The sequence below is a fragment of the Sipha flava genome, unplaced genomic scaffold (genome assembly GCF_003268045.1).
Source record: "Sipha flava isolate LNK unplaced genomic scaffold, YSA_version1 36_pilon_pilon, whole genome shotgun sequence".
NCBI lineage: Eukaryota > Metazoa > Arthropoda > Insecta > Hemiptera > Aphididae > Sipha > Sipha flava.
In genome coordinates, this window is record NW_020273076.1 from 662224 (window position 1) to 690022 (window position 27799).

At 24.4% G+C, this 27799-nt stretch overlaps 2 protein-coding genes across 2 annotated transcripts in view; one reads left to right on the forward strand and one right to left on the reverse strand.

Moving 5' to 3' along the window:
• Positions 1–17719, forward strand: part of LOC112688018 — a 33282-nt gene extending 15563 nt beyond the window's left edge. The window contains 31 exon segments of the mRNA XM_025561024.1: positions 47–163; positions 426–557; positions 1822–1975; positions 2078–2271; positions 4272–4382; positions 4446–4596; positions 4675–4845; positions 4910–5100; positions 5169–5282; positions 5431–5581; positions 6766–6933; positions 6996–7192; positions 7665–7778; positions 8810–8948; positions 9034–9207; positions 9293–9486; positions 11561–11671; positions 11728–11839; positions 12294–12446; positions 13161–13348; positions 13432–13548; positions 13607–13745; positions 13897–13958; positions 14025–14194; positions 14255–14390; positions 15357–15434; positions 16515–16580; positions 16640–16729; positions 16814–17099; positions 17173–17349; positions 17432–17719. Coding sequence (XP_025416809.1) covers positions 47–163; positions 426–557; positions 1822–1975; positions 2078–2271; positions 4272–4382; positions 4446–4596; positions 4675–4845; positions 4910–5100; positions 5169–5282; positions 5431–5581; positions 6766–6933; positions 6996–7192; positions 7665–7778; positions 8810–8948; positions 9034–9207; positions 9293–9486; positions 11561–11671; positions 11728–11839; positions 12294–12446; positions 13161–13348; positions 13432–13548; positions 13607–13745; positions 13897–13958; positions 14025–14194; positions 14255–14390; positions 15357–15434; positions 16515–16580; positions 16640–16729; positions 16814–17099; positions 17173–17349; positions 17432–17598 — 4524 coding nt within the window. The 3' untranslated portion in view covers positions 17599–17719.
• A 5300-nt stretch (positions 17720–23019) lies between these two features.
• On the reverse strand, positions 23020–27380 carry LOC112688043 (phenoloxidase-activating factor 3-like). Its single transcript, XM_025561063.1, has 6 exons — positions 27208–27380; positions 26198–26454; positions 24282–25046; positions 23795–24111; positions 23506–23672; positions 23020–23312 (listed from the first exon to the last, which is right to left on the reverse strand). The coding sequence occupies exons 1-6, from the start codon at positions 27208–27210 to the stop codon at positions 23139–23141; spliced, it is 1683 nt and encodes a 560-aa protein (XP_025416848.1). The 5' UTR covers positions 27211–27380; the 3' UTR covers positions 23020–23138.
• Positions 27381–27799: the final 419 nt, after the last annotated feature.

Sequence of the window (27799 nt, forward strand, 5' to 3'; positions counted from 1 at the left end):
TCATTCATGCCAATACTTAATTAAACTTCTTATAATTTAACCTTAGATTCCTGCATCAAAAGTGATGAAAATTACTCTCAAAGGTGTAAAACCAAATCAGATGAATATTGATACTTCAAATTATATTAGTAATCTAATGTCAGACTATGTGCCAATGACAATTGTAAGTAATTAAATAAATATACATTTAGATGTTATATATTTAATATTGATACAATTAATATAACAATTTTTTAACTTTTATTAAAGTTCTAACAATATTATTTGAAGATTTAATTATTTTGAATAGTTTTAATCCAAAACTAAAACATAAGTTGGATTTCTTAGGGTGCTGAAATATAAAAACATAGTGCTGGATTATCAAGACTATTGTATATAAATTTTATAAATGTTAAACATTTTAATTTTATTGTTATCTAATTTAGGAATTATCTTCAAAACAGTCTCTTAATGATGTTATTCTAACTACTGTTTGTAATAATGAGAATGTGAATCAACGAGTTAATGAATTGTTAAATAATAGTTGTTCATTTCCTATAGAAGTAATAAATCAATCTGCACCAGGTAAACTATATAATATCATATGTGTAGCAATAATTTAATTATATATGTTAAAAAGTAAAATAAATAATTGTATTTAAGCCATGGATTCTTAACCTTTTTTGGACCATGGACCCCTTTAGAGCATAAAATATAATAACGGACCCTATTCTTAAAAAATATATATATAAATAAATACAACTTTATTTTAGTTATTTTTTAATGATAAATCTAAGACTTAATACTATATTAAATTATTGTGAATAATCACTTTCTTTTATTTAAAACTAAGTTTTAATGTGACATTTGTTGTTGTTTTGATTACAATATTGCCTTGAAATCTGGGACCGTATCGGACAGAGCAATGCGCATATCGTCCTTAATGTCCATTCGATTTCTTGCTATAGTTTTTAATTGTGACCATTGTAGAAAATTCAGACTCGTAGAGATAGGTATTAGCAAATGGAATCAAACATCATAGCCACCCCGTGGACCCCCAAGTGACCATCTATGAACCCCCGGTTAAGAACCTATGATTTAAGCGTTATCTAAAATAATAATGTTTTAATTTACTTATAATGTTTAATATTTATAAATATTTTAACAATATTATAGTAATACACTACGAATTTGTCATTGTTGTTATACAAGCAATAAAAAGTTCCCTAGCTGAATTAGTCATCTGAGAGTTAATGATAAATATTTATTATTTAATTACCCTATTGAATTAATAATTTTATTATATATATATATATATATATATATATTAGAGAATATCCAAAATATTTAATTCTACTGTATTATGCCTAATAAAACAGTTGTTGAAACTGGAAATAAATTTGAGTACTTAGGTTTGTTTTTCTGTTGATGCGAGCAGAGTATTCAAAAAGCAAATATTATACTTCTATTCTTATCCAATAACAAAATTAAAAAGAGTTGAAAATTCTGGATTGAACAGAAAATAAAAGGTTTTCAAAGGAAGGGAAAGTATTGAGTAAAGTTAGATTAAAAAAAACAAAATTAGATTAGATTCCTTAACATAAATAAGAATTTCTTTGTTTTCCAATTTAATTAAAAATTAAACTATTTTGGATAATTATAATTATTATTCCGATTAAGTTAGTTTCTAAAGATATTTGAATGTATGATGAATTTCTTGTTTAGTATTGAAAAAATATTGACTTTAACTTGGTATATTGCATGTAAAATCATTATAATCATTAATAATCCAATTATTATTAATGCATAATGCTAATTTTTAGAATTTCTAATCTGTTTTAGAAAATAATGAAGGTGTACCTAAATTAAAAAAATGGAGATTTAGTTTTTATAGAATTATTTATTGATGTGCACAATATCTTTGTTCGTAAAGTTGAAGATAAAACTGATGAATTTTTAAATTTTATTGAACATGTACATTCATATTGTTCAGCAGGTATATATTAAATGAAAAATATTTTTTTATTAGAAGATTCATTGTAATTTCAATTCTTATAATGAAAATTGATTTTTTGTACAATTGTATTTTTTTTTTAAGAGGCTCCTATTGGAAAATTTCCTAAAGTAGATGATATTATTGGGGCAAAATCTATAACTGATGGATTTTTCTATAGAGCAAAAGTTCTAAAAAAAGTAAATGATGCTAGTTATAATGTCCAATTCATTGATTATGGGATTAAAGAAAATGTTAGTTTGTCTGATATTGTTTCCCTTTCAACTGAAATAAAACAGGTTTGTAAACATGTTTTAATTGAATAAACTGGAATAATTGTTTTTTTTTTTTTTTTTTTTGATAAAATGTATTCTTAAATCTTATTACAATTTTAATAGTGATATTTTTATTACCAAAGTGTAATTGTTTGGTTTTACAATTTAATTCATAATATACAGATAATTTCTATATTATTTTATATGGCGATACTTAAATGGATTATAGAAAGTTAAAGTAGAGGATCTTTTTTTCTACATTTTACCAGTAACTTAATTAAAAAATAGCAAGGCTTATAGAAGGGGCGAATGATAAGTAATGCACAATCGCTGATAACTCATATTTCTAATAAGTTAGACTTCAAAAGGTGTCAAAATATAGTTATTATTGTTTATATTTGGTAAATCGTGCTTGAACATCATTAAATTTGTTTTTAATAAGTATGTGTCAGAATGGAGATTAAGTACCGATGTAATATCAATGAGGTTAAAACTACTAACTGTGAAAAAATTTAAAAAAATTTTAAAATCAAGTTTATCTAACAAATTACTTGAAAAAAAGACCAAGTGTAAATTCTGCTCAATATATTGAGACACTAAAAAATTAAGAAGGGGGGTGTGTCGCGTTCGTGGATTTACTGAGACTATTTTGTTGCCACACGATAACGCCAGACCTCATACATCAAATGCAACCAGCACCACTTTTTAACAATTGAACTTCAAAGTCATTCAACATTACTATTGCCAAATTTGGCACATTGTGACTTCCACTTCTTCCCAGATTTCAAAGGTACTTATTTCAAGTTAAACAAAAATGTCAAGGAAGCAGTGAAGTCTTGGATAAAAGAGACGATATTTCAATGATGGTATGAAGAAACTTGTGGTTTACTTGGAGAAATTTATATCTCTAAATGGTGATTATATTGATAAATAAAAATGTTAATTTGTAGCTAAAAAAGTATACTTTCATACTTTTTTTTAAATTTAAATTATTTTTCTCCATTCTTGAAAAATTCACGATTGTGCATTATTTATCATTTGTCCCTCGTATATATTATGGAATCAATTAATTTAATAATACTAATTTCAATAATTATGTTTATTATTATTATTATTATTTTTTTTTTTTTTTTTTATTATTGCTTTATGTGGTTATATTGAAATAAAATATTAAAAGTTAATCTTCATAAAAAAAAAAAAAAATTATATAATTTTACTATTATGAAGAAGCAAAATGTGTTCAAACGATTGGATTCTCTGACGTCTAATGATATATTTAATTGGAATAATTTCTGTTTCCTCTATCAGTTCTTTGTTAAATTATTTCCTCCGCATACCAGTATTTATTATATTTAATTTGAGTTCACATATCATCCATCATTTTTATTTTCAGAAGTGGTAAGTTATCATTCTATTAGGCTTGTATTCTTAATGCTTTGCATCCGTATGTAAATGTAGCTCTTGCTATCACTATAAAGTCAAACTTTTGTTTTTTTGACAAAGTTTTTGATTTGAAATATATTTACACTGCAAAGGATACCCTTTCTGATCTTACTATCCTTATTCTAATTTCTTATGACCAGTAATTTTTTGTATTTATACATATACTCCAAGGTATTTAAACTCATTAAAATAGTGATTTGGACACATTATTATGTATGGAAACATAAAACAGTTACGTCTTAGAAACCAACGGAGAAGAGACCACGTAGATGTCCAAGGAAAAGATGTATGGACATATTTTAGGAAGATTTAAAAATAATTGGAGTAAACAATTGGAGAATTATGGTCCATGATTGAGAAAAGTGGTGTGTAATTGTGATGGTGGCAAAACCTCATGTAGAGTAGATAAAAAATAGGAGATTATTAAGAAACACAAAAGATAGTTAATTTATGAAAGAAATTATAAGATAACTTAAAAGTTATAACTAGTATATTATTATTTGGTTATCAATTTATCGTGTACATATTCTTCTACCATATATTTAAAATAAATTAATGTATTAACTTTCAAATTATATCAGGTAATTCCTACTGTTATTTTGGTGAAACTAAAAGGTGTTCCCTTCCATGTCTTAAATGAAGTTGCTCGAGAATATGTTAGTTATATTAGTGAGAAAGAATATTTAAAAATAGTAAGTTATTTCATGATGTTTATTATTGTTTATTAATTCTTTTAAAATGGTTATTATACTCAGGATGTTATTGAAAATAACACAAATGAAGTAATATTGAAAACTGAGGAAAATGAAAATGTAAATGATCATTTAAATATGTTTGAAAGTAATTGTATTGCAGAAAAAAGTAAAATTAGTGATTTTAAAGAAGTAGAAAAAGATTTGAAAATGTGTAAATAATATTGTATTTAATTTTGATTTTAAAATAATAAAATAACCTATGTTAATTAATAAGTTATATTAATTTTAGATTCCTCAATTGAATCTTCTCTATCATTTCATAGATCCTCTTTAGAACCAGGTGATATTGTTTATATGACAGCTTTTGTTGATCTCAATGAAATGTATATTAGAAAATTGGAAGATTATAATGACGATTATCATAATTTTTTAGATGAGGTTGATAAATATTGTCTATTAGGTAAACACAATTATTGGATTACTAAAAACTGTTTAAATTAATATATTAATTACTTTGATTTTAGCTACACCCATTAATAGACCTTTGAAAATAGGGGAAATTATTGGAGCTCAATCCACATTAGATAATAGTTTTTACAGAGGTCAAGTTTTAAAAAAAAATGATGATGCTACTTATTTAATCCAGTATATTGATTTTGGTGACAAGGATAATGTACCTTTGTCAAATATATTTGTAATTCCCCCTCAATTTATGGTAATATTAATGGTTAAAGTAAATTGTTTTTATTGTAACCCTTTACATTTTACATATATTTTTCTTAGATTCCTACAACTGTAATAAAAATTAATCTTAAAGGAATTAAGTCTAATGTATTAAACATTGAAGCTTCAAACTATATTACCACTTTGTTATCAACATATGAGCCAATGACAGTTGTAAGTTTAATGTAATTGTATACATATCTATTTAGAACAATATAATTGACTGAATAAATCTATATATAGTTAGACATTTTTCATGTCCCTTTTTATTTCTAGTTTAGGCGAGAAAAAAATAATTTATATTTGAATTTTTTTTTTTTAGGACTTCAATCCTGAACTTCCTCTCAAAGATGTTACTTTAATAGTTATTAAAAGTAATGAAAATGTTATTGAAATTTTAAATAAACTTCTTCAGGATGTGAATAATACTGAATGTAATAGTATACAATGTGTGGATAATGCTGCAGTTAATGGTATAATAATTTTTGTTTATTATTTAATCATTCTGTTTTATAATAATTGTAACCTAGTCTATCTAAAATGTTATTGATATAAGGATTTTTTATCGGTAACTCTTAAATAATTATTGTTAATTTAAGTTTATTTTTATTACAATAGTCAAATAGTGAAATCGGTTGTTTGCAATATAATACTGTATTTTTAGTGTTGTAAAATAAATCCGGATTGTCCAAAAATCCAAAAAAATCATGATTTTGGATTTTAAGCTACAAAAATCAAATTTTATAGTTTTGAACTTCAAAATAAAAATTTCGGGTTTTAAAATTATAATCAGTGTATTACATTTTTTGTATAAAACCTAAATTGTCTAGTAAATACCAGTTAATTATTCTAATTATAATCAATATATTTATATATAAAGCTATACTAATTTTAAAATTTATCATCAATATTTAAATAATTATATAAAGTTAATAAAATATACTATATATTATGTAATTAAGATATTTATTGTTAATTTGTTAGTTTAGAATTTTTGGATTTTCCCATTACTACAAATATATTCTATATTAAATACAATCATTCTATCCAAAATTTCAAGTTTGCATTTTTATATATATAATTTATTATTCAGTTATATTTTCAAGTATATAATTTTTATTTTTTTGTGAAGCATTGAAAAATAAGTGGCTTTGCAGAAGGATGGTAGCTTTAATAAGTTTAAGAATCTCTGTCCTTACACTGGGTATTTCTGTTCCTTCTAGATTAAATAATATTACCTAAATAATAATGTTAGTAAAAGTGATACACAGAAAGTATTAAATTCTTAATTTCAACTTAATAGTAGTGATAAAATTCCTGTAATTTTTTTATATCAGTGTATAATTCAACTATGTTTGAAGTGAGTTAAAATAGGCATTATTTTAAGAAAATTAATTAGATAATATAGGATTTTATTATAATTTTTTATTTTTAATTAAAACTATTAATCAAATAATATGATGAATGTTTAAATAAATTTATTTTGATTATAATAGCTAGTTATATTATTAACTTATTAAATTAAATTAATTTCTTCATGGTTTTAATGCTCATATTGAAGAAATGGTACCTAATTGCTCTTATTGTATTACAATTTATTTTTAATAATTTATTATAATGAATAGATAATCATTTTGTTTTTCAAATCTGTCTCAAGATATTTTAAGAGATAATGTTCATTATGAAGCCAATTTACTAGAAGATGGAGATTTAGTGTATATTACAGCATATGTTGATTTGTATAATATCTTTGTTCGCAAAGTTAATGATAATAATGAAGAACTCCAAAAGCTTCTTGAAAGAGTCAATACATTTTGTTCTTTAGGTTAGTACTTTTATTAATTAAATAATTTTCAGATACTTATTCTATTTTCACGTATTTAATAGGAAACACTTCAGAAAGTAAACCTTTAGAATTAGATCAAATCATTGGTGCCAAATGTTCAATTGATGGATTTTTTTATCGAGCAAGAATTATTAAAAAAACTGATGAAAAAAATTATGATTTAACTTTTATTGACTTTGGCTTTGAAGAAAATGTTAATGTTGCTGATATTGTTCCTCTACCTATACAATTACAACAGGTGGAATTTAATTTAAAAATGTTTCAATTTTATCATATCTTAAAAAATATAAGCTCCAATATTTGATATTTCTATTTTCTCTTCTTATGTTAACATATTTAGTTATTGATAACTCTGGAAATTATTTTCTATGAAAATAATTTATAAATATAATGAGTATATTATGTATTTATATTTATAGGAACTAATGATTTAGAAAAATAGTTTAAAATAAAAAAAAGATAGTGTCTTCTTTCTTAGTATATTATATTATGAAAGATTGGTACTCAATTAATAATGAATAAAAATTTATATTTAAAAATTAATGAAATATTTTGTATTATTATTAATTATTGTTTTTTAAATTTAAACTTTTAAAACTTAAAAAATATTATTTGGTAAAAATTTGAAATCCTGTTTAACCATATATTATAAATATATAATCTAGTTAGTAGATAATAGTTATTTTAATGTACTTATAACTTGTTAATAGGTGAAATCAAGTATCCATTTAGTTGGGCTCAAAGGTTCAATTTTTAAAAACTTAAATATGGAAGGTCACAAATATTTAGAAAGTTTAATGATACTGAGTGAAGTAATGAAAATTGTAAGTCTTGCACCAAATAATAATTTTATGTATCTATATTTCATTGTTGTAAGTAGTTTCATAATAATAATATAAGAATTAATCTGATGATTAAATTAATTATTATGATTCACATAAATTTTAAATATTGTTAATTTTCCTATAGTTGTTAGTTAATATAGATGTACAATATAGAGAAAAAATTAAAAAAAAAAAAAAACTAAACCATTAAACAAATTATTAAACTTAAATCTGTATACAGTGATAAAATATTTTACTATATTAGGGAAGTAGACTATACTATTTATAATTTAAACAATAATAATTTATAGTTTGTATATTATTATATTTGCAATATAATTGTTTTTTTTTTTTTTTTTATTACTTGGAGTTTCATGTCATATGTAGTTGTCAGTAAAGTTAAATGTGTAAAATAGTATTTTAATTTTCAATTTTAATAACCGAAAAAACTAAAACCATTTATGTTAAAATATTGGTTTCGGTTTTTTCTTTAACGATTTTATGGGTTTATGTTAAGGTTTCGATTCCAATACTTTGAAACGGTTTCAGTCCAAAAGTAGTCTTTTCGTGGTTGGATTCTAGTCTAGCATATTACCTTTATGATATCTTATATTATTATGATTTATAAAATTTATTTCCTATGAGTAGTGTTATAATATGTTTTATTGAATATACATAATTTCCTGGAAAAAAAATATAAAACAAAAAATATTTCTTATTTATAAGTATCACTATTTCACTAAAATTTTCATAGGGGTTCCGCGTAAAAAAATAATAAATAAAAAAAACAACTTATGGTGTTTCGTGTTTCTAAAAAAGTTTAAGAAACACTACTGTAAGGTGTAGTAGTGTAGGTTAACCCCCTCTAATCATATACATAACTTCAGTTGCGCTACTCTTTTAGTTACTAATAATCAGAGACAGGTGATAATTCGAATATTTAGTTATGTCACATGGCACACCATGCACCTTATATTAATTTATACTATTAATATTGAAACTTTACTCAAAAAGTATTTTTAAATTATTAGGAATTTAAAGATTTAAATGCTGTGTCACTAACTGTAATCAATCAAGAACAAAATGTCATGGATTATTTAAATAAATTATACTTGGATTCCATTGAAAAGAGTAATACTATTATGAACAATTCAGTAGAACCTTCTTCAGGTAAAATCAAATAAAAATATTAATATTAATAAGTTAATAAATATAATTAATAAGCTTATGCTTTTAAATATTAATTAAAATTTAGAAATGAAGTGCATTCCTCATGAAATCAGTATTCCACAAATACCACCATTGACTAACAAAAGCATTGTTACTATACATACGTTTGTTAGTTTGAAAAGTATTTATATCATGGTGCCTTTTGATAAATCAAATTTCAATAAATTTTTAAAAGATTTTTCTGAATTTTGTTCAACTTGTAAGTATTTTTAATATGTATTTTTAATGTGGTTGAGTAATAATTTATAGAAGTACATTGATAATTTTTTATTATGTTTATTTAGCACCACCAATTACTAGAAATCCAACTGTAGGAGACATATTTGGTATTCGGTCATCTATTGACGGATCATTTAACAGAGGCGCAGTTTTAAAAAAGTTAAATGAAAATCAATTTAAGGTTATTTATTTTGATTTAGGCATCGAAGATAATGTATCTGTTAATAGTTTTGTAGAAATTCCAGAATCGTTGAAACAGGTATATAATTCATTTTTTATTTATTATTTAAACTAATTAGTGTTCAGTAGAATTTTGCATTGGGTTTTAATAATTTATAGTTTTATGCCTTATGGCTTCTACGTTATCAAATTATTTGCAACAATTTTAAATACTGACATGATGTTCAGAATATTATTAATTGTAATTTGATTAAATATGTAATTCACATGCTATTTTTTTTATATTTATCCCTATAATCAAAAACAAGTTATGTCCTATAAAATTTTTAAATAATTAGTTCTTAATTAAAATAAATGTATAAATTGTATTCCTATATGCCGGAGGTTTGTGGGTTTCCAATTACTTGTAACCTGACCTTTTTGTTCATTAAAATTATGTGTCTGATATCGGAATGTAGATAAGAATTGTTCCAAGAACAAAATATTACTGGCCCAACAAACTTATCTACTGATAGTCTGACTGATCAAGATGATGCTATTGATATTCCAATTGAATTTTTGAAATCCATCAGGACTTCCTCCACATAAACTTGAAAATTAGAGATCCCATAATACTTATGTTGAATTTTACAGATAGTAAATAAGATTACGGATAGTAACTATGCAGAGGAACATGATTGAAGCTAAAATTCATTCCAGCTCTGTCCAATGTTAGATTGTTTTTATTCCCAGGATATCAATGATTACTAATAAATACCTAATTAACTTTAAACAAGTCCAATATCCTATAAAGCTTTGTTTTGCTACGGCTTTTTTAAAGGTGCAGGGACAGGTTAACACTGAAAATTACACCCCTTAACATCACAAATTCCTGTTTTATTTGGGAACAATTTTATGTATGTTGTTTGCTTTCGTGTTAATTTGGTGAAAACCTATTTTTGTATGCTCCCACCAAAGAATAAAAAATTTATTATTATAACCTTAATAGAAATATTTACAGTGATAATATTTAATTAAAGAGGTATAATAAGAAATTAAAGAAAATAGTAATTTTTACAATCCTTATCTATTTTATAAAATTGTGGAATATCTCTTGAGAATTCAACTAGTATCTACATAAATATATATAACACATTCTTTTTTTCTTGTATATTTTTATGTATAACAAATATATTTATTTTTTCATGGTGAATTTTTATATTTTGATAAATATATTATCCTATTATATGTTACAATAATTATACGTTTATTATTTAGATTGCTATTTTAAATACATAGATGAATAATATATAAATACATACATATCAAATTAAAATCTTAACTAAATATTTGACATAAATTGAATTAATAACAAAATAATAAAAAATAAAATAAAAATTATAAACTATTATAAAAAGTTTTATAAGTTGAAAGTTCTCTTATGCGTCCTTTGTGTACTTAATACAAAAATAAATTGCGATTTATTACATATAAAAATAAAAAATCTGTTTGTAGCGTGGTGTACTGTACTATAAGTGTTGCTATAATTATTTGTAGCATGTAGATTTAATAATTGAAATAACTTCATAATTGTATATTATTGATTATAGTAAATAATATATTCTAAAATAAATGCTGTATAGTGAGTTATTACAGAAATATATTTTTCTTATTCAATATTAAAACAATTTTTTTTTTTTGTCAGTATAATTGTTGAAAACAATATTTAAGTGCATGTAAGTCATTACGTGTTATAATTTTTATTTTTTGAATCATTATAGTAACTAGAAATAATAATTAATTTGGTTTGTCAGGCATATTCAATGCATAATCAGGTCTTTATTGAAAGTACCAATATTATATTTAAATAATAACATTATTAAATTAAAAGTGTTTTTAAGAGTCCATAATTTATTTTTATTTTGTTATGGTTCCATTAGTGTAATTAATGTTTTTACTATTCATATTTGGATTAAATGGCACCAACTTTTTTTTTTTTTTTTTTTTAAGTTAAATAATTGTAATAAATTTAAATTTATATATGATATAAATTTGTTTCCACATCTTGTGATATAGAAATAAATTATTTTGTTTATTTATTTTATAAAATATGTATTTATCAACTAATTGTATACACTGTTTTTTTAGTAGTTAAGTATATATTTTTATTCTAGGTTCCAAGAACCATATACTCAGTTGGTCTTAAAGATATCCACTCTCAAAATCTTAATGCCCAAGCAATGTCTTATGTGAATATGCTTTGTGACAATATGCCTTTAAGTATTGTATGTATCGTCTTATGATTTATTTTTGGTTTTAAATTTTGTATATTATGTAATAGGAATTTGATGAAAACTGTCCTAATGGATTTAATGCTGTAACATTAACAACTGTTGAAACCCAACAAAATATTAATTATCATCTAGCAAAGCTTTTAACTGAAAAAGAAAGAGGTTAGATTTTTAAAACAAAACCATGATTTATTTAAATATTTTACATAATTTACAAATAGAGTGATATTACAAATTGTATGTACCATAGTAATCAATTTATTATTAACTCACATTAGTCACACTATGGTCAGAATGTCCTCTTTTTTTTTTTAGGTTTTTAATTAAACGTTTATGTTTTATTTTTCAATCATGAACACTAAGTTTTATGTATTTTAAAAATATTATTTATTGTATATTATTGACTAATATGATTATCAATGATTGAAATATAAAATTTAAATGTTTTATTAAAAATATAAAAAAAAAAAGAAATATGGCCATTTTATACATAGCACAACTAATGATGGGTTAAGTAGATATGTAAGTCCTTAGGGCAATTATATGTTTACTTACTGAACTTCATTGTTTGTATCATATTTGAATGTAAACTATACTTTACATTGATTGTTATTAGATTCACCTGAAATGGTACATATGTTGAGTAAAGGGGATATTGTTTACATTTCAACATTCGAAGACTTACAAACCATTTACATTAGACGTATCAATAACGGTACGGATAAATTTAAATCATTCTTGGAAAAATTTTCGTCTTCTTGTGAATTAGGTAAATATAAATATTTCCTAGATTTTTACCTTTTTAATTATTTATTGGGGTATTATTTTATTTATAGACTTTTTACTGAATTTTTGTATTAATTTGTAAAGTATTTATTTAATTTGTTTTTCAACCATAATATAACTGGTAATTAAAATGTGTTTATGCGGTTATGTATAAAAATGTATCTGCTATTAATTTTAAACTAAATAGCATTACATTTAATAAAAATGCTAAATGATTAAAATAAATTCTGTGCACATATTGATTATACTTCAAACAACCATGTATTATTAACCAACGTGTCTATGGATGTAGCTTATTTTTATATGGCTGTCTGGAGCATAATGAATGTGACTTCACTAATTATTTAATCGCTAATAAATATACTTTTCAACACGAAAAACTGCAAAAACTAATTTTTAATAAATATTTATATAACTTTTTTGGATGGTTTATGTGCTTCAATGCACCATAGCACGAGCCACCACTAATTAGTTAAATCTTTTGGTTCGACAGTCAATTTATTTAGTTTTAACTATATTTGGTTCAATGAGGTTGGAATGTAATTATGTATAAACTGAAACTCTTTCGCACCCTTTCGTAAACACCTCTATACCTAACAATTTTCCGATAAATTTATTTTATTATATATTAATTGAAATCCTACTATTTTATTGAATGTAGTAGATATAGAATTATAAAAAAATTTAAAATTTATAGAAAATCCCATGGAAAAAGATCCTGAAGTCGGAGAAATTATTGCGGCAAAAGGAAAGAGTGGAAATAAATTTTACAGAGCTGAGGTTATTTCTAAAATGGATGATGAACATTTTAATGTCTGTTTTATTGATTTTGGATCTTGGGAAACCGTACACAGAAGTAATATTGTACAACCTTCAGAATTACAAGTAAAAATATTTTTTATTTTTCAATTAATTCAAAAGTGTACCAAATAAAAATTATTACGTCATTATATTATTCTATTTCACAGCTACAATATTGCTCCCCTACATTTATGGTTGGGTTATTTGGACTTGGTTCTGAGCCTATTAAAGATACAATTATGCAATATATCAAAAAAATTATTCAAACAGAAACCTTTATAATTGTACGTATTTTTATAATTACAACTTAGTTTTTCATAATAACTGAAATAAAGTTTTTAGGATTCAATTACTGAACAAAATAAAGTTGTATTAATATCAGTTAATACTCAATATAATATAAATAAAGAAATTGAAAGAATAATATATAACGGTGGTAATGAATTAAAAATGCAAAGTGATATGTATGCTTGCAATGATGGTAAGATTTTTCTTCATAGATTACTTTCATAATATTTCATAGGATCTATATACCATATATGTACTATTAATTGTTAAATGATTATTATATATATATATAATTAAATATTACTATTAATTTATATATACAAATAAATATGTATTCTTAACAGATGCAAATACAGAAAAATCTATTCTGAAATATTACATACCACCATTAGAAGTTCCCATACAGGTTTGTAATTTTGTTATTATTTGTATTTGAGGAATATTAATATTGTATTCATTAATAACTTTTAAGGTTTGGATAGCTGAAAAAATATCCTCTTCAAAATATTCAGTACACACATATAATAGTCGTATTGAATTTATGCAATTAGAAAAGCAAATGTTTGAAGATAGTAAACAATTTGTATCCATTAAATGCATTGAAATTAATAAGCCGTGTATTGTATACTTTAGCCCTAGTTGGTAAGATAATAAAAAAAAATAACAGTAGTATAGTCAACTCATCAAAACCCTACTATATAGGTATCGAGGAGAAATATTAGAAGTAATAGATAGAGTTACTGCAAAAATTGGTCTTGTAGATGTTGGAAACTTCAGTGTTACTCGCAACATCAAAGAAATATTCCACATGCCATCAAAATACAAAGGAAAGACTTTGGTAAATATTCACTTAGGTGGTTGGGTTCATATTTATATTTAAAATTGATCAAAATTAGTTCTTAGTATTTTTTATTAATATGACATTTTATTCTTATCAGTGAAAATTATATTTTTAATTAGTATTTCGTGAAATAAATATATAAATATCAATTCTAGAATAATACACTCAAAAAAAAATTTGGTAAAATGTTGGTGTTCATTAAGTAATAATCATTAAAGTTGGTTTAAATTATTGATTACCCCACCACCCTATGTATGTAACCAATATATTTATATTATACAAGTTATACGTTTGCACATTTATATAAATTGCGGTGTAAAGTCAGCATTTTCTTAGACTTGTTTTATACTTTGAAGTTGAAGTTCTGTTATAATATATTTCTTACTAGTTAAATATTTGAACTAAATAGTTATCATAAAGTTAAGTAAGGAGATTAAGTATATATCATTAAATAAGTTAATATTCCAGTAATGAGTTGATTTTTTGTTGTGTCTGTACTGTAAAAAAATTGTTATTGATAGATACTATACAAATGAAAATTGAATATTGTATAGAATCATTGCATTTTTATATAAAATTAAATTCTTGGGTAAATTAGACAGTTTCTGTATAGGTGTATGAAATTTTTCTCATTTTATGTTCTTCAATTTGTCTATATGTTTTACAAAGCTGTTATTTCATAATAATTTGATTGATTGTATTAACTAATTGTAATACCTAATATTATCTTATATGTATATTACTATTATATATTAATTTTGTTTTATTCTTTTTATTACAGATAACTTTTTTTTTTCATCATAATTTATATTTTGATTAACAAATATTATATAATAATAAATTGAAATACTTGTAATGATAAAAATAATAGTATTACATTTTTTTTTTTTAATAAAACATTTATTTATGTTATATTTTGTAAAAATATGAGGTATCAGTTAAATTATTGTTCAATTGTTATAGTTATTGAATATTGAGGTACAACCTGAACCACAAGAACATTTATCTATTACAACATTCAAAGTAATTGCTAAAAAACAAGTAAGATCCATTAAGTAAAAAATAATAATGTAGTTATTGTTTATTATTATTTAAAAAAATAAATGTATAATGAAATTATAATTAAAAATTAGTAAATGGTCAATAGTCGTAAAATATTGTATAAATTATAAAAACAAATAGTTTATATATAGAAATAAATAAATGCTAAATGTTTGGAGTATTACTATTTTTGTATAGTATGACTAGTTTGAATTAATAAATCATCAAGTATATACAAAGTCAATAAAATCTCTAGTGTCATTTTTTTTGACTGTATATACTTGATGATGAATTTTTAATTCAAAACCAGTCATACTTTAGTATTTATATATTTCTATGTTTAAACTATTTGTTTATATATTAAAAATGTATAACAAACATTCCTTATTCATTTATATATTGGAAACCTCATTATTTATTACAAGTTAATTCCAATTATAATTAAAATTAAACAAACCTTTAACTTATAGTTTATTAAATTTCAAAGTTTGATAATGTTAAAATACTTTCATCCTAGCTAAATAAATTAACCATCTCCTATTTATACTGTTAGAGGAACACAACACCTGTAATCATAAATTAATTTTTTTATAAAAGCTGGCTTATAATTTTGTTTGATATGTCTAGAGTTATTTAAATATAATTTCATAAAATAATCTATACATATATGTCCAATAGATATAGAGAATAGTTTTTAGTTTCACAGCATGATTATTATTTTGACATTAATTTTCAATTTTGTTCAAAAGTGAAATTAATATTTTTAAGCATTTAGTATAACTAAATGCATATTTCTCTATTCAATAAATATTTTAAGACAATTTATATATTTTGATACTGGATTTTATTCTAATCTTTACACTTTAAAAAAAGGTGTGTCTGTAGGGAAAAGTAGAATTTTTTTATATACATTTTTTGTTGTAAATGGTTCATCATTTATAAGTAAATTAGTAAATAAAATCGCTTACTTTTATATACATACATATATGTTCACATAGTATAAATTAAAAAAATAATTAATTTTGAACCATTTTAATTAATTTCTAAAGTTAATTGTTTTTTTTTTTTTTGTTATTTCAGCTGGATAATATCACTATTGTTGAATTAGTGGACTCTCCTCCCTTAAATCAATCCTATGATGATTTGGTTAGTGTGTATAACTTAAATTTAGATCTAATTAATAATGCTTCTAATCTGTGATTTAGGAGAATGTTGGACTTCCTTCTTTTTCTTCAACTCCTATACCTGAAGACTCTGGTAAATTCCAATATAGCACTGTCAATGATAAAAATGTTGTAAGCACTATTATTTGACTTCATTTTTTAATCAAACAATTATTTGTAGAATTCATTTTTTTTTTATTATTATTATTATTGTAGTCTACTATTTTGTGTTCAAACCCTCTATCCAGAAGCCCATCTTATAATACTTCGCCTAATAAACGATTTTCTAACATTTTAACCATCAAAGATGTACAATATGCAAAATGGCCTATGGGTTCATCCAAAATGTTAACATTTTTAAACATATATCAAGACTATTTAGTTATGAGGGATCATATGATTGATGACGCTCTGGCAGACTTGGAAGCCAAAATTCAAAACTACTGCATGTCCATAACATCATATTGTCCTGTTGAAAACGAACTCTGTTTGGCCAAATATAGTGAGTAAACTCTCATTTTTTTTTATAAGTTTTTTTAGAAAAAAATAATGATTGACCTTATAAAACTGTTTAGATGATGGATTATGGTATAGGGCTATATGTATCAAAACTGCAACACTAAAGGATAGTAACTATACTATTTATTTCTTGGATTGGGGAATTGAATATTTCATTAATGCTGAGGAAATTTGTAAAATGTCCAAAGATTTTGTTTATCTTCCTGCAACAGCACATAAATGTTTCATAAAAGGTGGTATTAATTATTTTGGTATTATTTGATATTCACTTAATGCATTTAAGTGTTGTAATGTGTAATTCCCTAAAAATTTTAGGAAGTTCTGTTTTAAAATGGAACAATGACACCATTGAAGCTGTTTCTCAGTTAATGTTAACTCAGTTGAATTGTGAAATAGTTGAAAAAGTGACTACCGATACATACATAATTTCCTGCGACTCTATAAAGAATTTAATCGACTTAAAACTAGGAAGGTCTCATTGAAGTTGTCCTTTTCCCCACTTTGAAATAGTTTATCTAATAAGTGTTCTATTTGTAAATATATCAATAGAAAGATAATTTTTACTTTTATTTGTTTTTTTTTTTTTTTAGTCTGATTTATGTGTTGAGTAATTTTTTTAAATTTATATTGCGATAGCTTAACTAACTTAATTAGTTCATTTTCATTTTCTACAATTTCATTTGTATTTATTTTTGAATAATTTTTCTTAAATAAAAATAATTAATTATAATTATGTAAAAAATATAATTTAATTGTGTATAATAAAAACATTTTTTTAAACATAATAAATTTATTTTTTGAATTAATCAACGATTGTGTGGTGTCTTATAATCTTACAACAAGGTTGCCAATTCTTATTTACAGATAAGTTAGAAACCAGATATTTATATTCGGGGTTTGACAAAAAAAAGTGGGACATTAAATTTACAGAAACAAGAGAAAACGATTTTAATAATTTTTATCAGTTTTATTTAAAATTTGAAATATTGACTTAAAATGAATAGAATAATCGCTATTTTTAAGTAAACATCACAATACAATTAGTTTTTCTTTTTGAAAGAGTACTTGTCTTGTGATTTGGCACATTTAAGCAATTTTTTACAATACAATTATAAAATATTTTGCTATTATACTGAAAATTAATTTTTACGTGCGGTTCTGGTTTAACGTACTCAACACTTAGCTTATTTCTTGAATCAGTCCAAGCATTTTCACAAAATGAAAATACCCTCCCAGCGACGGAGTTTGAACATAAAATAGATGCAATAAACTGAAAAATCTTTAATAAGTTCGGTATATTCAAATGTTGATAAAGTTCATGTCAAGTTTCATAGTTTTTTTTTTCATTTGATATAGGAGTTTGCTTACGATCCTCAATAATTTTATTTAGAGTTTCTTTAATACTGCAAAACTCATTATAAAGTTCGTCCATATTTATGAGTTTGATGAATGATAATCGTTCGCAACACATACGAGAGATCCTTGTAGGAAAATGTATTTTCCAAAGCAAATATACGCATTATTGCCAAATTATTATCTTCCGAAAAATTAAAGTGTCGTCCAAGTATTTCAATGCATTTTTGTACCATGTAACCAAAACATTTTTAATGGACAACAAGAGTTCATCAATTGTGAAACTAGTAAGAGCATTTGAGTAAATAAATTCAAAGAATTTTTCGTTAATTCTTTGCTCTATTTTAAATCGTAAATCTGTTGAGGTATTGCAGATCTCACAAGGTCTTACAAACATTATGTTTTTCCAAAAATATGGTGACATTCTGAAATATTTTTAAAGCATTATCTAGAAATCCAAGAAAACATTCTGTTTTCTTTGAGTGGTCATCATTAAAATATTTCTCTAATGCCACTAGATAGTTATCTCCAAGAGTTATAAAAAATGCCTTCAACGCTGGAAATCCGCGTTGAATATTCATAATAACGGAATGCAACGACAGCCACCTCGTGTTGACGTGTCTTATAATATTTTGGTATTCTATTTCAGCATTAGTAAAGTGTTTTTTTTAAGTTATGGACTCTCTGAGTATGATAGGATAAGTACCCATACATTTTAAGTATCAAGTTTCCACGTTAAATTTGCACTTTTTATAGCATGACGGATGACATTGTGTGCCATGTGTACTGAACACCCTGCAGGCAAGATGTTGGCATTATCTTGAGAAAGTAGTTTGTAAACTACATTATTTTTGCCAAAATTAACATTGGCGTTGTCGGCTGAGTAAGCAGATACATTTGTGAAATCAGATCAAGGGTTTTAATTCTATTTTTTATATTTTTATAAATATCGATAGTTTTTCATCCGGGTCCTCAAAAAAATCAAGTAGGCAAGTGCTAATTCCATTATTTGGCAAGTAAAATCTGACAATAATTGAAAATAATTTTATATGTCTGTGATTTGACGCATCTGTCAAAATGCTATACAACGCCCCTGAACTTAGTTTTTCAACAATATATTTGATTGGTGCAAAATTATTAAACATGCCGTTTAATGTCATTCAAACCTCCATGCAATATCATAAACTATTTCATACACACTTTGCAAAAAGCTTTTACAAGTGCACATTTGTATCAACTCTTTTTAAAAAAGGATACGAATGCTCCCATTCTTGTCTGTAGAAACACATACGTTTACATATTTAGTTTTTTATTTTTTCACTGCTATTGTCAATTGTTTTTGAATCAGACATTACTAAAACTCAAACAAATTGTTTAAAAATAACAATAGAAAAGTTTGAATAATACACTAAACACTATCAATTTAATTTTCAAATTATATAATTTTAATGTTTATCGTCCATACTCATATTATTATTTAATAATTGTTATCTAGTATTAAATGTCTAAATGTCATGTGTTTGTATACGCATAGCTTTCAACCATAGCTGTTTGTACCACCTATAGTGGCATCATTTGAGGGGGGCAAGGTGGACTTTTGTCCCTGCCAGATTAAAAAGCATCCCAAAGAGCTGGTCGTTGTTGTTTAGCCATAAGCCGTTATTTGTGAAAAATCAAGCGTATTTTTATCATTTGAAAATACTAAGTATTAAATAATTATTTACTGCCGTAATATTTGGTATTTGCTTATTGGTATAAACTATAAATAGACACATGAGCATTTTACAAAAATATTAGAAAATATTGAATGAACTTAACCATCGTTACAGCAATTCTAGCGATGAAATCATTTTTACTTGCAATATTTTCTTATCTTCCAGCCCTGATTATTTTAATTTCAAAAGTCCCTATTTATTATCTTTCCTTAATCATTATAGTTATTTTAAAATTGATAATTTAATACTTACTTCAAACTGAATTTTTATCTGTAAAAAACTTAAATTAATTAACCTAATTAACTGAAAGTATTCTAATAAAAAACGAGACAATGGAATTCATGATCTTTTTTCTATTTCTACAATTTTAAATAAATTTCCTAAACTTTAGGACCTAAAGCTTTTATTGAAACTCTTAAAATCATATATGTTACGGGCAAAGTATACAATTGGGCATTTTATACATTGTCCGGACAGTATACGAGTATAAAATGCTCTTCGTATATTGGGCAATATAGATAACAGATGATATGATTTAATGAAATATGATAAATCAATGAATAATGACCATATTTTATACCTATTTTGGGGGTCACGGTACTAAAAAGGTTGAGAAACGATGGTGTACAAGAACAAAAATGTAATTCATGTTTATTATACATTACAAATGTTATTTATGAGTTCAATATGTATTCTCTAGAGCAGGGGTGGCAAACTTTTTTTGGTTCAACTGCCAAATTTTTCCTTTTTAGGTTTTGAAAATTGTTTACGTGCCTAAACAATATTATATTTTCTAAGAATAAAAATAAAATTACAGATTTATTATATTATTTTTATTAAATTTTAGTAGTGACCTTCTTTAATTAACAATTTTATTATTCCTATTCTTATTTTATTTATATTTCTTAATAACTCTTCCTATTTTCCATAATAAAAAAAAAAAAAAACACTTCAATACCTATTTAATATATATTTTTAATATTTAGTTATTTAATTAATATGCAACAGCTTAAGTGTCACTAATGGGTGGCTTCTTTAATCACTTTTTCCACGTCTGTTTTTTTTTATTTTGTTTTTATCTTACATTGCACGCATATGCTTATTGTACCAATAAATTGTATAGATTGCATATTATCAAATAAAATGAAAAAAAAAAAAAAATGTAGTCATTCTTAGTGAAACACAAGCAGCAATTGTTTCATTGGTCAAAACATTTCTTTCTTTTTTATGAGTATTTAAATTAAATTAAATTTGTTATGGCGAATAAGCTTTCACAAAATATTTTCTGAAGGGGCTACTATGGACAGAGTTAAATTACTATTGCTATTTAAAAATTACTAACAAGACACAGTAGGTACTAACCTATATTTTATTTACAGAATGTCCCAAAATGATTTGACGTTGGACGTAAATTCTAAATAAGCATAAAGTACCATTAAAATATAACAAATGTTTAAAATAATTTTTAAGTTTTTTAAAACATTTCGGGGGGGGGGAGGCCCACTAGGCACTCCCCCTCCCTATATACGCCACTGATTTGTATTGCCTATATTTTTTAACAAGCATTTATAAACGGATGTTACGGCAACACTACATTTGAAATCATGCGGAATCGTACATATATATGCGAAATTAGCGGAATCGTTTATGTTTATGAACAGTTATGAAAATCTACACGATTCCGCAATTTTTGCAGAATCGTTCTTCATCGTATAATTGTAGTTTACCTTAAGTCCCATGCCAATTGAGGGACGTATATAAGTCCTGCACTCATTGAATGGCTTACAAACGCATTCAGGTCGACTCACTTCTGAGTCGTGCAAATATGAATTTCTTATGTAAGTCGTTATTACCGGTATCGTCTTCTTTTTGGGTAATATTACTCCAAAAAGTGTTAATTGAAAAACAAATACTTATTAAATTACTGCAGTGGAAAGTATTCCGACGAATAAAATAAAATAAAATGAAATAAATTCATGGTATGTTTCTGTCACATCAAAATATACCTTATTAAATGAACACTAATAAAATCGTGTATTGACGTTACGTAATTAGAAATAACACTGAAATTACTTTAAATATGTTTAATTATTTAGTAGAAAGAAGACTGAATAACGTTGTGAATAATATGTCTTCCGAAATTAATTACTTTAGATTATATAATATTGTTACATAATATAACTAAAAAATATTAAATAGCACTACTAACTAAATATGTACCTATTCCGGTGCTATTACATTTGTTAATAGTAAATAATTTCTGTACTCTCGATTATTTGCTTTTGTTCAATAAAAATAAATATAAATATTTGTTATAAAAAAAAAAAAAAAAAACTTTTCATGAAAAATAGTTATTATAACTATTTTTGATATAACATAAAGACCATATAACAATAATAGTACATAACAAAAACAATTTGTTTAGGTATTTGATATTAAAATACGTGTTTTTGTCTATTGGCATAAATTTCCCAAACCAACTGCTTCAATAGGTACATGTTTCAATAATAAGCTTGATAAAATAATAAATAATTTTATAATATTAAAAATATATTTTAATAATCTTTAAGACCTTGAATCCGGTTTTATTCAAAACACGTTTTTTCTATCCCGTGCAAAAATTATTTAGTAAAGTTAAAATAAATAAAATAAATAAAATAATTAAATTATTTATAAAGTTATTTGCTATCTTTGATCCTAGACAGTAAATAATTATAACATTTCAAAAAGATTTATGGATTTAGGATTATGACATTATGGTTTCAAAATTGTATAAAAGTATTATGTTATTTAAATGTTTTATTGACAAATAAAAAGTTTATAGTATATGACAAAAAAGGTAAAAAATAAATAATATTTGATTGGATTTGAATTAATTATATGTTAGTACATAATAAAATGTATATGTATTTCAAATGAATACGTACGATCTATGTGCGTTATATGCTTACTAATTATGTGTAATTGCTAATTTCATCGTGAATCCATTGCGAAAAATGAGCCACATCAACATAGACTGCCGGAATACCTGCTAATCCACAGTTTATGCCCCAAGCTACAATTCCTACTTGAACTAAGTTACTTGAGTCATCTCCATATTGACACATTAATGGACTACCGCCATCACCCTAAAAAAATAATCACGTTTTACCTCTTAAGTTTTATTTGTTGTATAAAGAACACATTTAACATCTATGTATGGTATAATTGACATCCCCTTTAATAAATATCAAATAAAAACTAAATAAAGCAAATAATTTAAAAATCAATGTTGTATATTCTTTCGCTCAGAATTGAAAACTATAAAAAGGTTAATCTTACTTTACACGTGTCTTTTCCTTCTTCGCCACCTGCACATGTGAAACTATCATGAAGTATAAATTTGGGTCCAAGTCTAGTGGTTCTAAGAATTTCCATACATTTTTCCGATTCCATAATCTTAAGATCCACCTTTTTCAATATATTAACTTGGTATTGACCAATTTTTTCTTAAAAATAAAATAAATATGTTGATTATTTATACATAATATACTAACAAATAATAATAAAATTAATACATTTTTGTTATGATAATAGTGTAATATTTGTCTAGAATGACTGATCGACTTACTATTTAATTTTCCGGATTCAGTTTTCTTCACAATAGTATAATTATTGTAATACACTTTTGTTCCCCAACCACTTGAGAAACATTTTTTATCTGTAAAGACTTCATTTTTTTCTGGTAAACAGATTGTATTGACATGGTCATGTAGAATAAATGGTTCATCTGTAAAAATTAAAGATATGTCGTTGTGAAGTCCTCCCGCATAGTATTTGGGATGAGAAACGATCTTTTTCACGTGACGATCTTGGTGAGGATATATTTCTTTATCTGTTTGTAGATCCCATTCACCTGCCCGGATAATTAAAGTTGAGGGATCTTTGCTATAGACAAAAAAACCATAAACTTTATTTTTCGAGTAGGTATTTAATAATTTTACATCTCATGTCTTTGTTTTATTTTGTAAGATCGAGTATCTTACAAAGTTAAAATTTGAGTCTAATTTTTATTTAATTATTTGATTGTTATTTTATAATTATAAATAAAAAATTACTTTATTACACAATGTGTAGCTGTCAAAACTACATTTTTTTCAATTAACGATCCTCCACAATGATATACAAGATTTTTCTCGCCATTTTTTAACACCTCTTCCTTCAATATTGCTATCATAGATGGGAATTCACCATATTGAGATTCACCGTCAATTGCGTTTACAATTCTAAAACCCAATCCGTTTTTATTCCAAGAACCACACTTATGTTGATCTTTAGTTTTACTTCCAGTGGCTTCTGTTGTAATAAAATTTTCATTTTCAACCGATGAAACTATTTTGTGTGGTTTTTCAGTAGGTTTATTTTCAGAACTAATCAAATGATCCGTAGGCTTGTATGTAGGATTTTGCAAATTATATATATCTTCTTCTGTAGAAGTGATATGTATTTGATCTAGTGGTGAAGGTGAAGATATATGCTCAACCGGTCGGTTTTGATAATCGGGTTTATTTTTATTTTCATGTATATCATCTTCTGTAGACGTACTATGTATCTGATCTAGTGGAGAAGGTGATGATATATGCTCAGCCGGTCGGTTTTGATAACTTGGTTTATTTGTTTCTTTAGAAGTGAAAAATTGAATTGGTGTTGTAGGTGAATATTCATCTAATGGCTGTTCTGTATTAGGTTTATTTTCTTCTTGACCAGCACAAATACAAGATGTGTCTGTATTTGGGATATTTTGATTAATTACTTCAGTTGAAGACGATATCGTATCATTGCAACACACGTCCATATAACTGTCACATACTCCAAAAGGTGATCTGAAATTTAAAGTTTTAATTTTGATTTTGTAGCAATATATATATATATATATATAAGTAGGAATTTAAATTATAAATTCGGTTACATTTCATTTAATTTTTATTATTTTAATTTCTTGAGCACTAAAAATATACGTCATTTTAATGCATATTAAAAAAAAAGACAAAAAAGTCTTGATTTATCTAAGATTAAAACAAATAAGATACATAATTTAGAAGTATTGACATTTTTAAGTTTTCAGAATAGATTATTAATTTTCAGTGTATCTTTACGCCATATTTCAAGATTTTTGAGTACACAAATTTTTGGATATTTTGTTTATTTTTTAGAATTTATAACTTAAAAATCCTCAGTACCTACTAGTAGTTAATAATGATTTTTGAATGAAGTTAAATTTAATGAATACCGAATAACGTTAGCAAAATTACAGTCCGGTCTTATTAGGCGATTCTAAGTTAAGTCTAATTATCGAGTATTTTCTAGTATATATACAACATTTATATGAAAGTTACACTGAAATTTATAATTTACCGTTTTTATGGTTATAAAACATTGATTAAAGTGAGAATTTTTATTTAGCGTCACAACAGTTTTATTGATGAAACTTATAAATCTGTTTATTGATTATTGTATAAAAGCTGAAGAGGACAACAAAATTAATTTGTGTCACAATGAAGAAATAAAATTAATTCCGGTGTGTTGTAAATGTTTTTATTTTTTTTTTTAGTTTTTGTCAGTTCTTTTGCAATTATAAAGAAAACTAGTAGGAACTTCGTAAAATGTTCCCTTATTACCAACTAGACTTAATTAGACAAAATTTCCTTACAGAAACCACTCATAACTGTGATAATCAAAGCAACTCAAAAGAATTTCTGGTAAAAATTATAAGCTCAGACAAAAAAAAATAATTAACAAAATGTAGACATTATGGTTAGACCAATAACTTCCTCAGTTCACTCAGATTCTAAAAAACTAAGCATTTTTTTATTCTCTGTCTTTTCGTTTAAACAATTTTTTTTTTCTTTACTTAAACTTTAAAACAATAATACTATATATTTGAGTACTAGACAAATATATGATTTTTGGTAATGTTGAGTATTACTTATTTGATTATAAATTACAAAAACTATTTTTAGAGTTTTAGGAGTACCTTATATCAATGAGTTCCTCTCCGTCGGGAGCCGATTTATAAGTTTTGCACAAATTAAAAGGCGTACAAACACATTCAGATTCATTTTGTAAAATGGTTATAGAATCATCATTATATGTCATTGTGGTCGTGTCATCGGTGGATTCTTCAGATATTCTTGTCCCGGTCAAATTTCTTTCATGGACTAATTGTCCAACTACTGTAGTGGTAAACACTCCAATGGATAGAATCAAACTAACAATACTTATGGTATGATTCTACAAAATCACAAAATTTATAAGAATTGTATACAAACCAACGTATTTCTATGCTTAACTAAGGTTGCCATAAATTTATAAAGCGAAACCGGGACAACAAAAACACAATATTGAGTACTATACTTTTTATATAACTTTTAATATATTGAAAGGACCAGTGGCGTATACAAAGGGAGGATGTGGAGGTCAGATCCTCCTAGGCCTTTTTTTAATTTTTATAAAATAATTTTCTTATAGTGAGGGCGTTAGAAACGTAAAAAAATAAAAATAATGATAAAATAAAAATAACGATTTATTTGCAAATGATTCTCCACATACAAAAGTTATGTATACGCCACTGAAGAGGACCATTAATGGCCGGCAATAAATTATTTAAAAAAATGTTTGTAAAATAAAATATATTATATATAATATGTGTAAATTATTATATATTGTTAATCGATTACGATTAAAAATGTACTTTGAGATAAAATAGTCGAAATTAAAAATAAAAAAAATACTAAATTTCCTCTAAACATCTAAGCCAGGACATATGGACGTCCCGAAAACATTTTTCGGGACACCGAGACGCGAAGTCCAAAGTCCGGTGATAATCCTGGTTTTCCGGGACGTATGGCAACCCTAGCTGCTTAACTAGAAATCATTTCCTCACTTTTTTATAACATTATTTTTAATTGTTTAAATGCTTATTTAAATATATACTCAGTAAATATAATTATAAATATTTAAATTTTGAAAACTAATAGTACTTACCATGATTATGAAATTTTTTTAAAAAATAATAATTATAATAATAATATTGTTTTTAGAACTATTAACTTTTTGTGAATGATAATATTAGAGTAATAGTATAAATAATATTTCACATAATTATAAAATTAAACAATTTTTTCTGGAATAATTCAAGCTCTTAAACCTCTTGCTTCAATTCATATTTCAGTAGTAAACTCATTTCAAATGAGCCCATTATACAATATTTAAAATACTTCATAAAACCTGAATACCTTGAATCCGGTTTTTAATCATAACTATAGCTATAAATATTATTTATAATTTTCATTACTGACGTCAGTTGGTTAACATTCTTTAAAATTTAAAAACTAGTAAACATGTTTCATACATGACTCCATATCTATTAATATAAAGAATATTATTCTTTTATTAGTGAACATTGGTATAATTTTAATAAAATATAGTTACGATTTTAAAAGGAAATAAAATTGTTATTAATTATAAGAGCTCAAAACTAAATTGGTATTAAACGATTGTTTTAGATTGTTAACTACTATATATTGATTTTCGGTTAATTAAACTTAACTTAAATTTGATAAAAAAATTACTGTAC

What these genes read in the sequence shown, in the direction of transcription:
- LOC112688043 (XM_025561063.1), bottom strand. An exon ending in GCTACACATTGTGTAATAAA is followed by an intron (nt 24,112 to 24,281) that starts GTAATTTTTTAT and finishes TTTTGTCTATAG; the next exon opens with CAAAGATCCCTCAACTTTAA. An exon ending in AAGGAAAAGACACGTGTAAA is followed by an intron (nt 23,313 to 23,505) that starts GTAAGATTAACC and finishes TTATTTTTTTAG; the next exon opens with GGTGATGGCGGTAGTCCATT.